The 24,148-nt window shown below is 40.5% G+C and overlaps 1 protein-coding gene across 1 annotated transcript in view; it reads left to right on the top strand.

The window, feature by feature from the left end:
* The window catches only part of LOC130247879 (A-kinase anchor protein 7-like), a 66,212-nt gene extending 42,309 nt beyond the window's left edge, over positions 1-23,903 (top strand). Inside the window, 2 exon segments of the mRNA XM_056481367.1 lie at positions 16,626-16,661; positions 21,218-23,903. Of these exon segments, the coding sequence (XP_056337342.1) occupies positions 16,626-16,661; positions 21,218-21,387 (206 nt within the window). The 3' untranslated portion in view covers positions 21,388-23,903.
* Positions 23,904-24,148: the final 245 nt, after the last annotated feature.

Here is a 24,148-nt window from a genome sequence, read left to right as displayed (position 1 = left end):
AAAACACACATACATTCACACACACACACACACAAGCACAAATAAAAACACACGCAGACACACATAAATACACACACACACAAACAAACACACAAGCACAAATAAAAACACACGCAAACACAGACACGCATAAATACACACAAGTGCACACAAACACACACACATACAAATGCACACAAGCACAAATAAAAAACACACACAAACACACACACACATACATGCACACCACACACACACATGCACACACAAACAAACACACACAAGCACAAATAAAAAACACGCATAAATGCACACAAGCGCACATCCACACACAAACACACACACATACAAATGCACACATACAAATACACACACAAAAACACGCACACTCAAACATACACACACACACACAAAATCAGACAAAAATGCACACAAATATGCACACACAAATACACACACAAAAACACACACTCAAACATACACACACACACACAAAATTAGACAAAAATGCACACAAAAATTCACACACTCACACACACTCAAACAAACACAAACATGCCCACACAAACACACACATACAAACATGCACACAAAAAAGACAAAAATACACACACACACTCAAACATACACACACGCACACACAAGCACACACACAGGCATGCACACAAAACAGACAACAATACACACACACACACACACAAGCACGCATACAAACACACACACACAAACATGCACACAAAAAAAGACAAAAATACATGCACACACACACACACACTCAAACATGCACACATGTGCACACACACAAGCACACAAACAAACACAAACAGCTGTTTTTATTTGTGCAGAAATCCGCTGTCCTGGATTCAGTGTGTGAGCAGCAGCCAGATGTGTGTTTTTAAGGGCTGTTCCAGTTCGCTGATCTCTCTCTCGCGCACACACACACACACACACACACACACACACACACACACACACAGGAATAAGCCGCTGTCCATTCCAGAGCAATTATTCAAGCTGGCATGAGGATGGAGGAGGAGCTTGAGTCGGCCAATCTCCCACCAGCCCCCCTCCACACACACACACACACACACACACACACGCTTGCATAATCGCAGTGGAGCGAGAGGCAGTCACACGCTCTGTCTCTCTGTCTGTGTGTGTGTGTGTGTGCCGCTGTCAGCATGGCTGGATCTCAGCGCTCCTCTGTCTGAAGACTGCGGTGTGTGTGTGTGTGTGTGTGTGTGTGTATGCTGTGATGGGGCAGTTGTGCTGCTTCCCTCTCTCTCGACCCCAGGATAAGCTCAGTAAGTGTCTGAAAAATATCCCGAGATCTTGTGTGCTTCTCTGCTGGTGAGCGTCGCGAGCGTCTGATCGCAGGGCTGCGGGTGGAAACATCGCTGTCTGTATGTTTGAGTGAGTGAGTGAGTGAATGGTGTGCGCTTTGATGATGATGATGATCTGTGGTGATTTCTGCTCTGCTGGGGTCTGTGTGGTGGGATTGTCTGCACGTGGGCGCCTCTGATGGTCATGTGTCGAGCTGTCATGATTATTACCTTTTTTGTTCAATGATTATTTGTCTGAGAAGTAATTGCGTTTGTGCGATTAATTGTGTGAGAAATGCGATTGTCTAAGAAGGAATTGCGATTAATTGTCTTAGAAGGAATTGCGATTATGCGATTAATAGTCTAGGAAGTTATTGCGATTATTCGATTGTCTTATAAGTAATTGCGATTATGTGATTGATTGTCTCAGTAATTTAGATTGTGTGATTAGTTGTCTAGGTAATTGCGATTATTTGTCTAAGATGTTATTTTGATTGTGATTAGTTGTCTGAGTAATTGTGATTATTTGTCTAAGAAGTAATTGCGATTATGCGATTAATTGTCTAAGAAGGAATTGCGATTATGCGATTGTCTAATGAGTAATTGCGATTATGCGATTGATTGTCTCAGTAATTTACATTGTGTAATTAGTTGTCTAGGTAATTGAAATTATTTGTCTAAGATGTAATTGCGCTTGTGCGATTATTTGTCTAGGAAGTTATTGCGATTATTCGATTGTCTAATGAGTAATTGCAATTGATTGTCTCAGTAATTTAGATTGTGTGATTAGTTGTCTAGGTAATTGCGATTATTTGTCTAAGATGTAATTGCGCTTGTGCGATTAATTGTCTAAGATGTTATTTTGATTGTGATTAGTTGTCTGAGTATGTATGTGAGTATGTTGTCTAATATGTAATTGCGATTAATTGTCTAAGTAATTGCGATTATGCGATTAATTGTCTAAGAAGGAATTGCGCTTGTGCGATTAATAGTCTAAGATGTTATTTTGATTGTGATTAGTTGTCTGAGTAATTGTGATTATTTGTCTGATATGTAATTGCGATTAATTGCCTAAGTAATTGCGATTAATTGCCTAAGTAATTGCGATTAATTGTCTAAGAAGTAATTTTGGATATTCTATTAATTGTCTAAGACGTATCTGTGACTATGCGATTAAATGTCTAAGAAGTAATTACAATTAATTGTCTAAGAAGGGATTGCATTATGAGCTTAATTGTCTAGAAAGTAATTGTGATTATGCGAGTAATTGTCTAAGAAGTAATTGCGATTAACTGTGTAAGACTTAATTGCAAATATACGATTAATTGTCTAGGAAGTAATTGTGATTATGCAATTCATTGTCTTAGAATTCATTATGATTAATTGTCTAAGAAATATTAATTGCAAAATAGTAATTGCGATTATGCGATTGTCTGAGTAATTACGATTATGAGATTGTCTAAGTAATTGCGATTATGCGATTGTCTGAGTAATTACGATTATGAGATTGTCTAAGTAATTGCGATTATGCGATTGTCTGAGTAATTACGATTATGCAATTGTCTAAGTAATTGCGATTATGCGATTGTCTAAGTAATTGCGATTATGAAATTGTCTAAGTAATTGCGATTATGCGATTGTCTGAGTAATTGCGATTATGAAATTGTCTAAGTAATTGCGATTATGCGATTGTCTGAGTAATTACTATTATGCGGTTGTCTGAGTAATTACTATTATGCGATTGTCTGAGTAATTACTATTATGCGATTGTCTGAGTAATTACTATTATGCGATTGTCTGAGTAATTACTATTATGCGGTTGTCTGAGTAATTACTATTATGCGGTTGTCTGAGTAATTACTATTATGCGGTTGTCTGAGTAATTACTATTATGCGATTGTCTGAGTAATTACTATTATGCGGTTGTCTGAGTAATTACTATTATGCGATTGTCTAAGAAGCAGTTGTGATTATGAGATTAATTGTCTAAGAAGTCATTTTGATTATGTGATTAATTGTCTTTTGAAATTTGAAAGTGAAAGTTAAAGGCATACGTGTTTGAAGCAGTGCCTCTTTATTTTGGTCCCCCTTGTGGCAATAAAAAGTATGGCAGCAATCACAGTCACCTGAAACAACCACAGCTGGATTTAATAATACAATTAGATAGCATCACCAGACCACAAAAAGGCCTGATTGAGATCTGGATTTAATAATGCTCCAGTCTAGCTTTAGGCTAAGGATCAGATCTGATTTTTGCATGGATGAGATATGATGGGATGGCAGCAGCACGTGCTTTATTCTGTTGTGAAAATGAACTCTCTCTGTCTTTAATGAGACTCCATCAGGCTGTAGAGGGAGAGGGTTTTGGTGGAAAGAAGTGTCTGTCTTTCACGATGTTGTCTAGGAGTTGTAGTTCTCCTTTGTCTTTTTATGCATCTCGTGTTCATTCTCCTTTGGTCCTCTCAGTTGTGTCTGTTTCCCATATGCAGTGTCATGTGACCTTCAGGTGGTAACAGAAACATTTGAATTACGAGCAAATCTCGATGATACAGAGCTGTGATGTTGGGTAGAGCTATGCCAAAAACGGTGACTGTGTAGGCTAGTTTTTAACCAGAAATTGTGCTATACGCTGTTTTGTAACAACAGAAACAGCTAGTTTATAACAGCAGATGGCGCTCTAGGCTAATTCTGAACAGCAGACTGCACTCTAGATTAGTGTTTAACAGCAGATGATGCTCTAGGCTAATGTTTAACAGCAGATGATGCTCTAGGCTAGTGTTTAACAGCAGATGCCGCTCTAGGCTAGTGTTTAACAGCGAACGGCTTTTAAAATGTTGCCCTAGGCTATTTTTGAACAGCAGAAAGGGCTCCAGGTGAGTTTTACCAGCACACAGCCCTCTAGACTACTTTTTAACAGCAGATGTCACTCTAGGCTAGTTTATAACAGCAGATGGCGCTCTAGACTAGTGTTTAACAGCAGATGCCGCTCTAGGCTAGTTTTTAACAGCAGATGCCGCTCTAGGCTAGTGTTTAACAGCAGATAGCACTCTAGGCTAGTTTATAACAGCAGATGACGCTCTACGCTAGTTTATAACAGCAGATGGCACTCTAGGCTAGTTTATAACAGCAGATGGCGCTCTAGGCTAGTTTATAACAGCAGATGACGCTCTACGCTAGTTTATAACAGCAGATGGCACTCTAGGCTAGTTTATAACAGCAGATGACGCTCTACGCTAGTTTATAACAGCAGATGGCACTCTAGGCTAGTTTATAACAGCAGATGGCGCTCTAGGCTAGTTTATAACAGCAGATGGCGCTCTTGGCTAGTGTTTAACAGCAGAAGGCGCTCTAGGCTAGTTTATAACAGCAGATGGCGCTCTAGGCTAGTTTATAACAGCAGAAGGAGCTCTAGACTAGTGTTTTACAGCAGATGACGCTCTAGGCTAGTGTTTAACAGCAGATGGTGCTCTAGACTAGTTTATAACAGCAGATAGCACTCTAGGCTAGTTTATAACAGCAGATGACGCTCTACGCTAGTTTATAACAGCAGATGGCACTCTAGGCTAGTTTATAACAGCAGATGGCGCTCTAGGCTAGTTTATAACAGCAGATGGCGCTCTTGGCTAGTGTTTAACAGCAGAAGGCGCTCTAGGCTAGTTTATAACAGCAGATGGCGCTCTAGGCTAGTTTATAACAGCAGAAGGAGCTCTAGACTAGTGTTTTACAGCAGACGGTGCTCTAGGCTAGTGTTTAACAGCAGAAGGCGCTCTAGGCTAGTTTATAACAGCAGATGGCGCTCTAGGCTAGTGTTTAACAGCAGAAGGTGCTCTAGGCTAGTTTATAACAGCAGATGGCGCTCTAGGCTAGTGTTTAACAGCACAGTCCAATCCTCATTGAGATGAGCTCTATTGCATTTGATCTTGTAGGTTGGCCTTTGTATCATAAGGATAATGTAAACAGCTCACTACGAACACTTATATAATTCACTTAAACCTTTCCTAACTTTATTAATGATTTTAATTTAATATTCAATAATTTATTTTGATTCTAAAAATGTTTTTAACAAAAAATGTATTCTTTTGAGCAATATTCACTGAAAGGTTCTTTGTGGAGCTAGAAATAGTTCTGCTTCACTGCTGTGTAAATGCTCTCTTGAATGTTTATTTCGAAGAGTGTGTGCTATCCAGCATGAAAGTCACAATATCAAACGCTTATATGGAGGTACAGTCTTTGTGCACTTGAACTCAGCATGACTGTGATTAGTATGCGTGGAGTTGAAGGGCCTTCGGGGCCCCGCAGGACCGCGATTCGCCATTGTTTATCTGGAGCTGTGTGTGACAAGAGGATTGCGGATGCAGCACACACACACACACACACCCGTGGCCTACTTACATAAAGGAGGAGAGTGTGTGTGTAGGAGAGGTGAACGATGGGAAGAGCTCCTGAGACTCTGAAATACAGTGTGTTTATGAGGCCGCAGGTCACAGCGAGAGCTCAGCGAGTGTGTGTGTATGTGTGTGACACACTGAGGTTTGTGTTAAAGCTGTGGGATGCAGATAAATGACAGACATTTACACACAGCATGGCCCTCTGTCAAACACAAACACACACAGTTGGCCTGTGCGATATTCAAGAAAAATGGATAGAGTGCCTAAATTGGATATGAGATCAAATATTTTTACTAGGGCTGTCAAAGGATTAAAAAATTACATATTTAATCACACTTTTTTTTAATTAATCATGATTAATCACCTAACGCCGTATTTATTACAGGAATAAAAACACAGGCATTTAGGTGCCATGTGAATTTCAAAACAATCAAGGCCAATAACAAACAAAAGTGATTTCCATGTTGGATTCAAAGTGAACTACAAACACACACACACACACACACACATAATGACGACGCGCAGTACAGCGGACCCGGTGAGCAAGGGATCCCTTCAGATTCATCAACACGCACAATCACGTTCATCAAATTTGCTTAAACTAAGCGTTCCAAAGTATGGCTGTATTTTACCAGCAAGGATTCTGGCAACGTGAAGCAGACGCTTTACAAAAAGTTGCATGTATGGGGGGACACACGTCAAGCTTGAAATGTGAGGGCTCATGGAAGTAGCTTAAAGGCAGAGAATAGGGTTGTCTTTGACAGCTTGCGACTTCATTTGCCACTTTCACTACAGTACATTTACATGGACACCGATACTCCGCTTTTATGATTAAGATACTCTGATTAAGAGTCTATCATTTTTGATTACCTTAAAGGATCACGCGAGTCCCCAAATGCGAAGGTTTTTCTTTTCCGTTCGCCATGAGGTAACAAATTCCATTAAAACATCCTGAATGTAAATATGCTGAATGAGAGTGAACTGCTGAACTGCAGTTAAAGTCTAAAGATTAAAAAGGAAACAGCCGAAATTGCATGAAACTCTGGAGGAAACGCTGGATTACCTGCTGATGCGACATTAATTGTTTTATACTGAAACTTTCCTTCTAAAAGCGCGTCCTTAGTCTTATCCAAATTTCTTTGCACATTAAACACACGCACGGCCAGAGCAAGCTGAACTGGCGCTCTAGGCAAATGGCAATCACGCCAATCAACCCGAAAGTGACCGGTTCGTGGATGAAAGTTAGGACCGGGGGGTTCGCTCACTATTCTGCTGCCCAAGGCGGCCGCCTAGGTCGCCTCTATGCACGCGCCGTCCTTAAACACATGTCGGCCACAACAGGAAATTTAAAAAAACTGCAATATTTGCGTCGTCTTTTTAACACGTTAAATATTTAAAATTAATCACGTGCATTAACGCGCTAATTTTGAGAGCCCTAATTTTTACTAATGTTATATCCAATATGTTTCATAGTATTTCTGGGAAAAGAACACATCAGTACTACTAATGCAGGCTATCAGCTAGGGGCGTTGCTAGACATGAAGCTCTACTGGGGCACAGCTCCCCCGCAAAAAATTATATATATATCTAACAGTATTGTTATTATACAATTATTATCCTAAATAAATAACAGAAATTAATCCTAAGTGTAACTGGACAACAATCTAAAGACACAACTGGAGCGATGCTAAGATAATTTAGGAAATATATTGCAAGAATATTAATTTCATTAGACTGAAACTCTATAGACAAATCTATTGAATACAAATAAAAGAAGTTTTATAGAATTATCAGTTGTGTGTTGTCTTATAGCCGACTCATGGCCGAGAATAAATCTTAAATCTTACCTCCCTGACTCCTCATCCCTCCTTTTTGCTTCATACAAAAATCTATCACGAGCAATCTAAGTAAGGTCTAAGTAAGATCACCGTCATATTATTTAAACTGTTTTGTCGACTTGCATAAAAGACTGTTATGCCGGTGTCACAACGCATGAGTAGTGCGGCTATTTTTTCGGCGTGCATGTGCACAACCGGGACTTACTTCTCTGAGCACATTTCTAGAAATGCTCGATCTTGCAGATTCGCACTCTATAACATCAGAAAGGTCCGACCCTTCCTATCTGAACATACAGCTCAACTCATTGTTCAAGCTCTTGTTCTCTAAACTGGATTATTGCAACTCTCTACTAGCCGGGCTTCCAGCTAACTCTATAAAACCTCTTCAGCTGCTTCAGAACGCAGCAGCACGAGTGGTCTTTGATGAACCCAAAAGAGCACATGTCACTCCGCTACTCACCCGTTTGCACTGGCTGCCAGTTGCTGCTCGCATCAAATTCAAAGCTCTGATGTTTGCTTACAAAGCGACCTCTGGCTTTGCTCCTTCTTATCTGCTCTCACTCCTGCAGATTTATGTGCCCTCCAGAAACTTGCGTTCTGTGAATGAACGTCGCCTCGTGGTTCCATCCCTAAGAGGGAAGAAATCACTTTCCCGAACTCTCACATTCAATCTGCCCAGTTGGTGGAATGAACTCCCTAACTACATCAGAACAGCAGAGTCACTTGCTGTCTTCAAGAAACCACTAAAAACTCAACTGTTTAGTCTCCACTTTCCTTCCTAATCTGTAACTGCCTCTCTGGCTATACCACGAACTGTACACACTCTCTCAAAAAAAACCAAAAAAAAGAAAACATTACTAATGCTTTGCTTCTTAGACTTTACACTCCTGAAACTTGTCTATAGCACTTATTCACTGCTGCTCTTATAGTTGTGTAAATTGCTTCCTTGTCCTCATTTGTAAGTCGCTTTGGATAAAAGCGTCTGCTAAATGACTACATGTAAATGTACACCGGGAGCAGAGCAGCATGTCAATGTCAAGCAGGAGTGGTGCATGAGGCGCGCGTGTATGTTTATTTTTACGCACATGCTCAGTTTGCTTTTTGCTTAAGCTGCATTGCTTTCACCAGCGGTTGCATATAGAGAATAATGTCTTTATTCTGGGATTACCACTCTTAATAAATACACTTGCATATAAAGTAAATCATATCTCAAAGCATTTACTGAGTCACTGGCAATTTTCACTGGGGCACGTGCCCTAGTAAATGGGGTCTATCGACACCCATGCTATCAGCCATGTTTTAATGTTGCATAACATATTTTAATCTAAAAGAAGTCAAATAAATATCAGCATCACTTTTCTCCACTCAACAATCAGGGAAAACAAAACCGCTTGGAACAGAGTCAGGTTACTTCGTTGCCGTCTTATTGCTTTTCTGGATTGATTCTTGCTCGTATTTCAGCATCCATACTAAAATCGTTCAGGGTTTTTGGATGAAAACAGCATGTCCATCTGCTTGGTTTCAGAGATGTGTGTTGAGATCTATGTTGGCTGATGTGCTGAACTAATGCAGGCAAACAATTTTGTGCTTTCACATAGTGTCAGTCGTACTCGCGTGCGCACCAAAAGCGGACCAAACAAGAGTAGCGAAGAGGTAGTCTGGCTACACTTTCAAACAAACCCTGGAATTGTTCATTTGTGGTCACATAATTATCTTTTTTTATGTTAAATTGAGTTTTTGTCCTATCCAATATACAAAATTCCTATTTTAAAAACACTTTCTATTTCCTGTGACATCCCAGCAGATCAACTGCATAAACTACTATGGCAATGATCCCCTCAGGTACCGATGATGGGCTTTTCAGTGTTGAATGTTACTAATATGAGTTTGAACACCATGATACAGTCATTTATTGCCATACAGAAGGCGCCAGCAGATAGTTCACCTCAGATCTTGAAGGTAAAATAATTAGCAAATATGTAGTTTAAACATAAACGTTAGAAATAAGACTCGTCAGTCATGTGCTTTTAATGTTAACGAGGTTTAAAGGGGTCGTGAAGTGCGTTGAAATGTGCATGTTTTTATTCGATGTTCGATGTAATCTCAACTGAAACATGAAGAGAGGGCGGGGCATACAGTAGCTCCTCCCCTTTTTGGAAAAACAGCCAATAGTGTTTAGTTTTTTTCAAAGCTCTGCCAGTGTGCGTGGCTGAGGTCCAGCGCATCATATAAACAGCCAATGAGAAGAAGAGGGTGGGGCATGTCAGATGCTAGTGAGCATTTAACAGCAGATTGCGCTCTAGGCTAGTGTTTAACAGCAACTGATGTTCTAGGCTAGTTTTAACAGCAGACGGCCTTCAAGGCTAGTTTTTAGCAGCAAACGGTGCTCTAGGCTAGTGTTTAACCGCAGACGATGCTCTAGGCTAGTTTGTATCAGCACATGATGCTCTATGCTAGTGTTGAACAGCAGATGGCGCTCTAGGCTAGTTTTCATCAGCAAATGATGCTCTATGCTAGTGTTTAACAGCAGACGCCCTCAAAGCTAGTGTTTAACCGCAGACGGCGCTCTAGGCAAGTTTTAGTCAGCAAACGATGATCTAGGCTAGTTTTTAACAGCAGACGTGCTCTAGGCTAGTGTTTAACTGCAGATTATGCTTTAGGCTAGTTTTTATCAGCACATGATGCTCTATGCTAGTGTTGAACAGAAGATGGCACTCTGTGCTAGTGTTTAACAGCAGACGTGCTCTATGCTAGTGTTTAACAGCATACAGTGCTCTAGGCTAGTTTTAGTCAGCAAACGATGCTCTAGGCTAGTTTTTAACAGCAGACAGTGCTCTATGCTAGTGTTTAACAGCAGACAACGCTCTTGGCTAGTTTTTAATCAGCACATGATGCTCTATGCTATTGTTGAACAGCAGATGGCACTCTATGCTGGTGTTTAACAGCACATGATGCTCTACGCTAGTGTTTAACAGCAGACGGCGCTCTAGGCTAGTTTTTATCAGCACATGATGCTCTATGCTAGTGTTTAACAGCAGACGGTGCTCTAAGCTAGTTTTAGTCAGCAAACGATGCTCTAGGCTAGTTTTTAACAGCAGGTGGAGCTCAAGGCTAGTTTTTAACAGCAGATGGGGCTCTATGCTAGTGTTTAACACCAGACGACGCTCTAGGCTAGTTTTTATCAGCACATGATGCTCTATGCTAGTGTTGAACAGCAGATGGCACTCTATGCTAGTGTTTAACAGCAGACAGCGCTCTAGGCTAGTTTGTATCAGCACATGATGCTCTACGCTAGTGTTTAACAGCAGAAGGCGCTTTAGGCTAGTTTTATCAGCAGACGGCGCTCTGGCTAGTTTTTAACATCAGATTGTGCTCTATGCTAATGTTTAGCAGCAGATGGCACTCTAGTCTAGTTTTAAACAGCAGATGGCGCTCTATGCTAATGTTTAAAGCAGACGGCACTCTAGGCTAGTGTTTAACAGCAGATGGTGCTCTAGGTTTTTAACAGCAGACGGCGCTCTAGGCTAGTGTTTAACAGCAGACGGTGCTCTAGGCTAGTGTTTAACTACAGATGCTGCTCTAGGCTAGTGTTTAACAGCACTCTATGCTAGGCTGTAGTGTTGCATCGAGTGTTTTTAGGACAGTGATAAATCAACAGCTACACACTGCATCATAATGTAAAAAGAGACATGTTTTAAATAAAGACTGTTGTAAGGCGTACAGATTTGGGTCAGAGCTGTATTAGAACAGTAATCTGCACGATGCCTGCGGTCTTTGATTAGACTGAAGGATGCTGAACTGAATGATGTGTTGCTGGATGCTGGGGTTTTCTGGAAGAGTCTGCAGGGTCGAGGCGGTTGAGCAGCTGAAAGGCAGAATGCAAACGTTTTTATTATGTTAGATTGATGTTATATAACAGCTTCAGATTGTTTCAGTGTCGGTAACCATAATCCCACATTCGCTCTGTGTATCTTCTGTTTCTGTGAGATCTACTGAAGGATGGCAGAGAGACCAGCCTTGAACTCTGCGTGTGTGTGTGTGTGTGTGTGTGTGTGTGTGTGTGTGTGTGTGTGTGTGTGTGTGTGTGTGTGTGTGTGTGTGTGTGTGTGCGTGCGTGTGTGTGTGTGTGTGTTCAGATTTGATTACCTTGTTACCAGTTGTTCCCCAAGGACACACTCACAAAGATATCAGTCCTAGGCTCAAAGTGCTGTGCGCTTGTGTGTGTGCATGTGTGTGTGTGTGTGTGCATGTGTGTTTGTTTGATTGTGTGCATATCTGATTTTTTTGTGTGAATGAGATGAGTGTGTTTGTATGTTTGTGTGTGTTGCAATTAAAATTGCAATATTTTAAGAGTTATTACTATTCACAATATAAACACAATTCTTTTTTTGTGTGTGTGTGCCACCCCAAGATTTGGTGTGGCCTCATCTGGCCACCCCCTAAGAAAAATTTCTTTGGGCGCCACTGAGGATGACAAGCTGACAAAACATTGCTGCAGCTCTGATACAAGTTTTATTTATGGAGAAAATTAAAAAGCAGTTCTGTGTTTGTCTAAGGTAATTAGTCTACTGAGATGTGTATATTCCATACAAGCTGAAACTGATCGGTCAGTTCTTGTCGTGACTCGCAGTGTATACTGTATACTAATGCTCCAAAGCTAAATAATGTAACGTTGTTGCATACGCATAAAAAAATCTGTAAAATTTAGTTTTAAAAAATGGCAGCTTGGAGTTTTACAGTTTGTTGAATTGACAGACATTGAAAGTATATAGCCAAGTGCTGTCAGTGCTACATGGCTGTATTATTATTTAATATATATTATTTAGTTTGTATATTTCTCCAAATATATAGCGTATATATATGTATAGCTCCAAAAATTGTCTATTATTATTATACCATGATGACAAGGGTTTTTGCTGGGTGGCTTATCTGTGTATTTTACTTAAGTAGACTTAATATTTCACGGCCTTTTAATGTCTTGAAACTATTTAATTATGGGCTGACTAGTAGATTACTTATCACATTAAAATAAAGAGTCTAATAAATAACTGTGTAACCCTACGTCTTCTAATTGTATTTCTGTGGCGTATGGCTGACAGGAGAGCGCTGTGTGAGATGTAAAAAGTACTACGTATAAATCTATTTTTATCAAAGATTATATAGGTGACTGATGAACAGAAGAGCTGATAAAATAAAAAGAAACTTGAAAATTGCATGGCTGAGTATCACATCTTTATATGATGAGATTATTTATCTTCTTTAAAGTCCGCATGAACTGGAAGCTGCGACCTTTTCATTAATATTTTTGTTCATATTGTGACACAGTTCCTATATAAACAGAATATTAAAGGAGAAAACAGTGGGTGTGGCTTGTTTTTCCTACTGCGAGCTGATTGGATGTAGTAAAGTAGGCGTTTCATTCTGAAAGATGGGGAGAAGGGTCTGTGGAGAGTTATTATAAACTAACAGACTCCTCCTGCTCATCATTTCTGTTTGTTGTCAAAACTGACAGCTGGAGGGGCGTGGTTAAGTATGTTAGCCCCGCCCAATACCTCAGACAGACCTAATCTGAGAATTTATCTTAAAACAACAGGAAGTGCATTTTCAGATTTCAGTTTTAAAGGGCAAACTATTGCTGTCCTTAATGACATGCACAGATCAATTGTTCACCACAAAACTAGCAATGTGAGCTAACAGAATCAACATGGAGGGTTCATGGGGACTTTCAGAAGATTCTTCAGGATTTTTTGCTTGTTTAAACTGCACTTGGGAAATATATTTTTATATAGACACCACTTCAGAAGCGCTTCTATGCTAGCTTTATTGGTAAATTTGGCATTAGTCTGCTATGACAGCTTTAGCTGCCAGGCTGTTTAATATAGTGCCGTTCTGAGAGACTCTCTGGCTGCTCACCAGAACCATTTCACTGTAAACGAGCTCCTGAAATAGCGAGGCATTTAGTTTTGTTTTTTTTGCTTTTTGAAGTGGGCGGAAGACACACACTGACCATCCTTAACGCACATTGTTCCTGGATGGGAAACACAGGCTGATTAGAGAACTCTAGGTGGGATCAGCGTCTCCATCAGAAACCCTCTGTGAGATCTGCAGACAGGAGATGAGGCTTCCTGAGGAAATGCCTTCAGTGGAAAACACCAGTGATTATGAGATCTCTAAAACCTGCCCTTCAGAAGCTCTGTCAGACATTAAAGTTCATTTAGGGTGACCATATTTCAGTTCGTGGGACAGTACAGTGGCGCAGTGGGTAGCACACTTATCTCACAGCAAGAAGGTCGCTGGTTCGAGCCCCGGCTGGGTCAGTTGGCGTTTCTGTGTGGAGTTTGCATGTTCTCCCCGTGTTGGCGTGGGTTTCCTCCGGGTGCTCCGGTTTCCCACACAAGTCCAAAGACATGTGCTATAGGAGAATTGGGAAGGCTAAATTGTCCGTAGTGTTTGTGTGAGAATGAGTGTGTATGGGTGTTTCCCAGTGATGGGTTGCAGCTACAAGGGCATCCGCTGTGTAAAACATATGCTGGATAAGTTGGCGTTTCCTTCTGCTGTGGTGACCAAGTTTAATAAATGGACTAAGCCGAAAAGAAACTGAATAAATGAATATTTCATTTTGTGACTAAAGAGGATGACAAGGGATAGATGGGGGAGGGGGGGGGGGGGGGGGGGGGGGGGATAAATGCTTGACAAATGCCTTGACAGTAAAGAGAAAGGTTAAAGTAATGCAAATGAATGACAACTGTAAATGCATTTACAACCATGTAACTACGATACTGAACTTTAATACATGTAATAAAGTACATTCAGGAGGTTGTTATCTCAGAATAAAGCCCAACAGGTTTACCGGCAGACCAGCACAAAGGGTTCATTTAGCAGAATGAACCGCCAACTATTCCAGCATATGTTTTACACAGCAGATGCCCTTCCAGCTGCAATCCAGCATTGGGAAACACCCATAATTCTCACTCATAAAACACACTCATTATTCACACATACACACTCATACACTACGGCCAATTTAGTTAATCAATTCCCGCATGTGTTTGGACTGTGGGGGAAATCAGAGCACCCAGAGGAAACCCACACCAACACCTCGAGAACACGCAAACTCCACACAGAAACGCCAACTGACCCAGCCGGGACTCGAACCAACCACCTTCTTGCTGTGAGTCAACAGTCGTAACCCCTAAGCCACCGCTCTCTTATTTTAATGTGTTTTGAGTGTGCCTCATTTTTTCTGATGCTAAAACTGAGCAGTGTTTTGAATATGAAACTGAAGGTTGGAAAAGACGAGAAAGTTTAGCATGTGATGTCTTTGCTGTAAAATGACAGAGATGTTATGTGGGTGTGTGCGTGTGTGTTTGTTTGTTTGTTTCTGTGGATGATTAATGGACAACAGACAGCCATTGTGTCAGCTGTGAACAAGAAATGAGAAATGAATTATTAGAAATGAGTTATTAAAACTGTTGTTTATAAATGTGTTGGAAAATCTTCTCACCGTTAAACAGAAAATAGGAGAGCTAATAATACTGACTTCAACTGTGTGTGTTATTTTGCTCATAAAGAATTAACATTAATAAGAGACATCAGATCACAGTTTTGAATTATTTCAGATTTAATGGACCTCTGTTGCTATATATGCACAGGCACGGACCACTAGGCCAGTGTTTCAAACCCTGTTCCTGGAGGCACACCAACAGTACATATTTTGGATGTCTCCCTTATCTGACCTATTCATTTCAGGTTTTGAAGTCTCTTCTAATCTTCTGATCAGCTGATTCAGGTGTGTTTGATTAGGGAGATTTTGAAAATGTGTACTGCTGGTGTGCCTTCAGGAACAGGGTTGAGAAACACTGCACTAGGCTATATGAGCGATAGTGATTTTAGGATCTATTTTAACGATCTAGGTGCAAAGTCTAAAGCGCATGGTGCTAAAGAGTAAGGGGTGTGTTCGAATCCACTTTTGCTATTTTAAGGATGGAAAAATACGCTCTGGACCCCGGCGCATGGTCTAACACGGTTGTGCTTGGGTGTGTTTTGAGCACAACGTGCATTAAACCAAACAGAGGCTCATCTCTCATTCCCTTTAGCGGATTTGCTATTCACATGGCGGATTTTAAGAGGAAAAACTGAACGCTTCATTAGTGAGAAAAGAAGACTAGTGAAGAAGACTGTGGTGTTATGTAGAAAATAATCATGTTTGTAACATTTTAATCCTTTAATGTTTGTTCATCTGTAGAGATATTTGTGTATTGCTGTACATCCTGTGTGTATTCAGCAATGTGTAAGCGTTTGGACCTGCATAGGTGCATAACTAACGCGCTCTGCGCTGGACTTTAGAGCAGCTTTTAGTTGGTCAATGGTGCGGTCTATTTCAGTTTCTCAAAATAGCAACACACCAACAATGTGCCTTAACACATCTCCTTTATAGACCAGCACACCCATGAGTCCACAAAGTGGCGCAAATAGATTTGTTATTCAAACAATATGGTGCAAAACGTGAAAATTAGGGTTGCGCTGGTCTGAAAATAGCAACAAATCTTGCGTGTATAATAAGGCCCTTTGTTTCTGACCATGTCAATCCAACACAGATTCGCCGGGTCTTGAAATGCTTGTGAAATCACAGATGCTTTGAATCGCTTTAGTCACATGACCTGGATGTTTTTGAAATGAAAAGTTTGATTCCTTTACTTTATTATTTATCCCAGACCTTTGCCTGTTTTGTGGATTACTCTTTTGGGTTGGGTTTGACCCGTCTGCTTTAATCTCAAAACTGACTCTTTATAACAAATAAGCTGCATTTGGATCCTCTATTCTGTTTCCCTAATCATCAAGGTGTATGTGGTGTTATTAAAACATTCATTGTACAGATTTAGCGTTAATAACTGTAACTACAGTATGATGGGAACTAATCAGCAATGACCTCTTTGGTCATGATCATCACGCCGCCTCTGAATCAGACTCTGCTGTGCTGTGATTGAGAGTGAAGCGTGTGTCCGTGATTGAACACAGAGTGAATCAGAGCCTCGTCCTGCTGCTTTGTGCTTGTCGAAGAACTCTTCAGGCTCATGAATGTGTTGTTTATCTTGCAGATCTTGTGCAAAGCAGGCAGCGTGCCGCACGGACAAGTACGTGTTCCTCCTTCACTGTGTGTGTAGTGTACAGTGCTTCAACCCTCACTGCCTACTACTGAGGGGGGGATAGATGCAGATTCACCCCACTGTGTGTCAATACCATCACCTTACCCCTTACTGCAGGGATGCACTATATATATATACACAGTTAAAGTCAGAATTATTAGCACTCCTGTATATTTTTCTCCTAATTTCTGCTTAAGGGAGAGATTTTTATACACATAATAGTTTTAATAACTCATTTCTAATAACTGATTTGTTTTATCTTTGACATTTCTATACAGCTTAAAGTGACATTTAAAGGCTTTACTAGGTTAATTCGGCTTAAGTTAGGGTAATTAGGCAAGTCATTGTAAAATGATGGTTTGTTCTGTAGACTATTGAAAACAAATATTGCTTAAGAGGGCTAATAATATTGACCTAAAACTGCTTTTATTCTAGTTGAAATAAAGCAAATAAGACTTTCTCCAGAAGAAAAAATATTACAGGAAATACTGAGAAAAATTCCTTACTCTGTTGAACATCATTTGGAAAATAATTGAAAGGGAAAAAACTGCACAGGAGGGTGAATAATTTTGACGTCAACTGTATATATCGAAAAATATTAACATATATTAAATGAATGAATGAATGAATGCTCTTTTGAAAAACAGCACTGTAAATGCAGTGTCAGACATCAAACAGTACAGTCCTAAAGTTTGGGGTCAGGATAATGTTTTCTGTATTTTAAAAAAAAAATTTAGTTATTTTTTTGTTTATTCAATAATTAACCCTTTCACGTGTACAATCACACCGGTGTGATCAGCCTTGGCTGGTCCCTGAAGCGTACGATCACACCAGTGTGATCAGCCTTGGCTGGTGTCTGAAGCGTACGATCACACCGGTGTGATCAGCCTTGGCTGGTGTCTGAAGTGTACGATCACACCGGTGTGATCAGCCTTGGCTAGTCCCTGAAGTGTACAATCACACCGGTGTGATCAGCCTTGGCTGGTCCCTGAAGCGTACGATCACACCGGTGTGATTAGAACATTCAGAGCGTACGCCATCAACTGCTAAAATTCTAATCTGACAGCTCGAGCTGAGGCACAGAAAGAGGTGCGCAGTGCTTGTCATAAATCACAATTTGTCCATGCTTTCAAACAAAAAACATTTATTTTAGGTATCAGACATTCACAAACACATAACTACAAGCAAAACGTACCATTTAAGGTTCGTAAAATACACACCAATGTCCATGCAGACCGCAATAATTATTATTTTTCAGTATAACTGGATGATGTGCATTGTTCACGTAAGATACACACTGTTTATGTTGCTAGAATATCTTCTCTATTCCTCTCCCAGATAAACAATTTCTTACCTTCATGTATTTCAGCAGAAAATTATGAATAAACATGGTGTAAATCCAGCACCTCAGAGCTCTCCTGCGGTTGTTGCTAGAAGGGATACAGCTACGATCTGAAGTTAACGAGGAGTATTAATAATACGTATTAAATTACACATTAATTGTATTTTATTAGCATCTGACCCCCCTCAACCCTAAACCCAACCCTCACAGTAATTTAAACATGTTATTTGTTGTACAGTGTCACAAAGAATTATGCAATATTGACCTAAGTATTCTCAGCTGTATCCCATCTAGACTTCACCATGCTGCAGGAGAGGGTGAAGTCTAAATGGGATACAGCTGAGGATACTCGCGTCAATAGAATCTAATAAAATATCATTTTGACGTGAGTATCCTCTGCTGTATCCCATCTTGCTGATAAAAGACAATTAATCCGTAATTTAATAAATAATATATATTTATCATTAACTTCCGATCGCAGCTGTATCCCTTCTAGCAACAACGACGGTACCCATTACCCGTCATATAACAAATAATACCATCATTAAGCTGTTTAAAAGACTAAATATATGTTCTAGCACATTTTGAGAATCAGAGTATAAGAAAAGTCACAATATAATTAGAACTTTTGTCAATATTTAGAGAAAAGGGCAAAACAAAATACGATATATACATAGATCATCGGGGCTGGTGGGTCATGTGACAAACTTGACGTGTCGACATCGGAACTTCAGAACTCAATAGATTCTAAGTAACGATCACAAAACAAACTCACGCAGGAGGGTCAGCTGGAGTATTCAAAACTCACATGTGAAAGGGTTAATTCAGCCAGGATGCTTTAAAATGACCAAAAGTAACAGTATAGAATTAATGTTAGAAACGTTTCTAATTCCCATGAATGCAGTTGTTTTGAAAAAATCTAATGTATCACGACTGCCACAAACAGGAAGCTGCCCAAACATTTAAGAGTCTTACTGACCCTTAAGGATTGTTAGTGATTGTATCGGTGAAATGATCTATATCTGTGCATCCCTTCATCATTCCTGTTGATTTCCCTGTTTATATAACTCTTGCCATATCTGAAGGCTGAGTTAGCATTAGCTGCTAACTGTGATGGTTTACGATTAACTGTTCCCATGGTGCTAGTTCAGAGCCAGAGCTATTGTCGGTTCAGGAGAGACTTAAAAAAAAAAAAACTAGAGAGCCACCGTAGAGCCACGAATACTTTTCCTCTTTCCCAGTATGCAAGCTAGTGATACAAAAGCTTTGAAACAGTTGAACCGATGGGTTAGCAAAATGATTTACTGTTTCAAAGCACTTGAAGCACCACATGCTGGAGACACCTACTAGTTAAAACTGTGACTTCAACAAAAATCAACACAATATGGCTGAAAACAGGCTGTTCAAACATTACATTTAAAGTATAAATGATCTAATATCATTATGGATTAGGATCAAGGTTATAATCGTTTTGGATTTTTCATTAGTTTTAGTTTCTTTTGCGTTTTGACTTTTTGTTTTCTAATTTAGTTAGTTTTAATTAGTTTTAGAGGGAGATTTACTAGTTTTTATTAGTTTCTATATTTTGAAATGACTTAGTTTTAGTTTAGTTTTTATTAGTTTCAGTATTAGTTTTAGTTTTTTTTTTCTAAATGAGGATATTTGTTAGGTGCAAGATTCAAAATCATCAGAATAAATATTGTATTACAAAAACTCAGCCATACATTTCTTGAAACCTGTATTTAGAGGACACATGAACACTATCATCTACCACTAACTACCATACCCATCCTCAAATTCAAGTACACAGCCTACAAGACAGCAGCCTTAAGTACAATATGTGTGCAAGGCTGATTCTGAGATTAGATACACAGTAGTGATTCAACATTATGTAGTCACCAATAGTAATTTCAGTCAGTTAAAACATCACCATGAACTGAAAAATGTCTTACAGTAAAGTTTTGCAACCCAACTGAAGCATGATTCACCTATTTAAACTCCATTACGATTTTCTGTTATGAAATAAACGTACGTTTCACCAGATCCTCTCATTTAAGCCCTCGGTTTACCCGCGGTGTTGTTATTCTAGATTTGTTCATTCACAGCAGGCTGTCCTGTACTGTTTGTGCTACTGTTTGTACTGAATCACGCATGCGCAGTATTATCGGTTAACCGCTTCTCAAATTTGATCTTAGTGTAATGCCACTGTTCTAATAACCGAATAAGAGTATATATTGGATGATTTAGAGTTAGAGCGGGTATTAGGCTTGTTAAAAAGTGAGTAGTTTAAGGACGAGTGCTTAACGGAGATGCGAATCGTTTCAAATGATTCAGGTGAACTAGTTCAACCGGATCACTTAGAAGATCCGGTTAAAAAGATTCAATTGCGATCGCGATACAGAGATAAAACCCATTATTTGGTACAAAGGTTTTAAAGTAATAGTTTTAAGTCACTGTATTTAATGCTGTCACCGTGCTGTTGTGATGTCCACTCGTTGTTTTTGTCGCGGGAGCAACAGCGAGGATGACTGGAGGAGAACCGGCTCGTTCTGGCCAATGGCAGCAGGACTAGACTCTGAGGTGCCGTACGGGTCAAACACCTGCAGCGCGGGTTAGATTTACTTCTAAAAGGCTTACAGTAAGATTATGTATTAAATACATTCACAAATACGAAAACGAAGGAGTTTTTAGCTATAATTTTAGTTAGTTTCAGTTAATTTTATATGTACACAATACAGTTTCTCAAAGTTGTGTTGGGAGCTGGGTCTATTCTACGCAAGCTATGATGACTTTCACCTTGATATTTTAGCGCGGATGTATACCTGACCGTTGAGCCGTCTGACAAAAAAAGTGCCCTTCTGAATCAAATCAGCAGGATGCCCTTCTGGATCTTTCTCTTACTTCGAAGACACTACTGACTACGCTTACATGCCATAATAGACAATAATAAACTTAAGGTGTTTACGTGAAGTGCTTTCAGCATTTTATCGCCGATAACGGCCCACCACTAGTTTTTACATCTAGCCCAGCAATGTTGTGGTGCTACATAAGAAACACTGATTTTAAACGAGGCTCTGAACCAGCACTGGTGGAAAAGGGTATAAATGAGCGCTTATTTATTTATTATGGTTTGACTTACCCGTGTCACATCAGATGTGTGGCGCTCGTATCAACAGCCCTGTGTGTGTGTGTGTGTGCGCAGGTGTTAAGAAAGCGTCGTCGGCGCCGGACGATGAGGAGCTGTTGAGTCTGAGCAAGCGTCTGGTGGAGGATGCGGTGCTGCGGGCCGTGCAGCAGTACATGGAGGAGACCCAGCAGAACGGCGCCGCGCACACAGACCAGGCCCACAGCAAACTCAACAGCACCAAATGACCCAGCGGAGCCCTGACCCAGCACCACTGAGCCTCCAGCGGGCGCCAGATCCCCGGCCCGCCCCGAAGGACACGCTCTGAAGCGCAGCGCAGAGTGTGAACATGCGATGCTACTTTCGCTTTCCTCTGAGCGGCAGGACGGCTGTCAATCAGAACGCTTAAGAACTGCTTAGACTGACTGCAGGCCTGAAGCCCAAAACAAACACTCTATGATGAGCTCAGTGTGTGTGTGTGTGTGTGTGTGTGTGTGTGTTCTGCCTGCCCACCTGTTTCACTCTCACATGATGATGATGATATGTGTGTGTCTGTGTGTGTAATAGGGTGTGTGTGTGCTCAGAGCAGGATGGATTGGGAAGGAGAGCCCGTGCGGACGCAGGTACAGGCCGTAAAGACACTGTTAGCACAAGAACACATCAGAGCCAAGATCCTGCAGGAGCTCACACTCTCTGCTGGAGGAGGAGGTGCGCGGAAACACACAACTGTCCTGGAGTAACACACACACTGACAATACTGACCGGCAAATATTGTCATACACACTGAAGGTTTAAAAAACACACACACACAAAAACACATTCTGACCAAGAAATTGACACACACTCACACACACTTTCACTGACAGTACTGACCTGAAAAGGATTTCATACACACTGTAGGTTTAGGAAACACACACACACATACAAATGTGCACACAAATACACACAAACACCCTCACTGAAATGACAAACCAGATAATTATCTCACACACACTGTAAGTTTAGAAAACAGACACAGACAAATACACACACACACACACACACACACATACAAGGATACATACCTTCAGACCAGCAAATTGACACACACATGCACATACAGACACACACATACACACGCACACCTTCTGACCAGCAAATTAACACACTGCAAGTTTAAACACACACACACATATGCACACAAATACACACAAACACACATTTACTGAAAGTACAAACCAGCAAATTATCTTACAGACACTAACAAGCATACAAGCATGCACTCAAATACACACAAACACTCATACACACTGTAGGTTTAGAAAACAAACATACACACACACACACACATACAAAAGATAACATACACTAGATAATTATCTCACACACAATGTAGGTTTAGAAAACACACACACACACCTTGACAGAAAGAGCAGAAAAGGACTGATAATCATCTCACACACAGCAGGTTTAGAAAACACACACACGTACAGGAACCGACATACACACACAAAAACACCTTAAAATGATCCATAATTACAAATTATCCCATACACTGTAGGTTCAGAAAACACACACACACCTTCACTGAAAGTACAGACCACCCAATAGTCTCATACACAATGTAGGTTTATAAAAACACACACACACACACGTTTTACGGAAAGTACAGACCACACAATAGTCGCATACACACTGTGGGTTAATAAAAGACACACACACACCTTCACTGAAAGTACAGACCACACAATAGTCTCATACACACTGTAGGTTTATAAAAACACACACACACACACACACACGTTTTACTGAAAGTACAGACCACACAATAGTCTCATACACACTGTGGGTTAAGACACACACACACACACACCTTCACTGAAAGTACAGACCACACAATAGTCTCATACGCACTGTAGGTTTATAAAAACTCACACACACACTTATTCACTAACAGTACAGACCAGCAAATATTTTCATACACACTGGAGGTTTAGAAAACACACACACGTTTTACGGAAAGTACAGACCACACAATAGTCTCATACACGCTGTGGGTTTATAAAAAACACACACACACACACCTATACTGAAAGTACAGACCAGATAATAGTCTCATACACACAAAATCACACACACACACACACACACCTTTACTTACAGTTTAGACCAGAAAATATTCTCTCTCTCACACACACACACAGAAACACCTTCACTGAAAGTACAGACCACACAATAGTCTCATACACACTGTAAGTTATTAAAACACACACAAAATCACACACACACACACACCTTTACTGACAGTTTAGACCAGAAAATATTCTCTCTCACACACACACACACACACACAGAAACACCTTCACTGAACGTTCAGACCAGCAAATTGTCTCAAAAATGCTGTACACCCACACACACACAGACACACACACAGAGTCAGTGCTGGAGGGAGGCCTGCCAGTGATTTGCTGACAGTAATTTTGGGTGGTCTTGAACTCTACATGAGTTGTGTTTCTTCCTGTTTGATGTGTGTGACGCTTCAGTAAAGCACCCACAGTGGCCTTAGAGCATCACACCTTGTTATAATGCTGAAGAGTGCGTGTGTGTGTGTGTGTGTTTGGTTTCTTGGTTTTACACCAGATCCTTAAACTCTTCTTTTCCTCGGCTCGTGTTGATCAAGTGTTTGATTTGTGTGAACAGTGCTCTGATGATGTCATCGCTCAGCGTTTATCCCCCATCTGTCACTTTTTTTACTCTTCAAAATAAAGATGGCGGCGGTGACTCATGTGTGGCTCTGTGCTGATGATGGTGTGTGTTTTCCCGCCTCCGTCTTCACGCTGCTCTATTTATTCCTGCTCGTCTGAACTGACTGAAGCTCCTGCCTCTGCTGAGAGGAATCAATATACACACACACACACACACACACACATGCACACACACTCCAGATACAACACACACACACTGACATACTGCTTCATTTCAGGGTAATCTGTGTGTTCTGATGCTGTTAACACACACACACACACACCC

This window comes from Danio aesculapii, chromosome 20 (genome assembly GCF_903798145.1).
Source record: "Danio aesculapii chromosome 20, fDanAes4.1, whole genome shotgun sequence".
NCBI lineage: Eukaryota > Metazoa > Chordata > Actinopteri > Cypriniformes > Danionidae > Danio > Danio aesculapii.
This window is presented reverse-complemented; position numbering and strand designations above follow the sequence as displayed.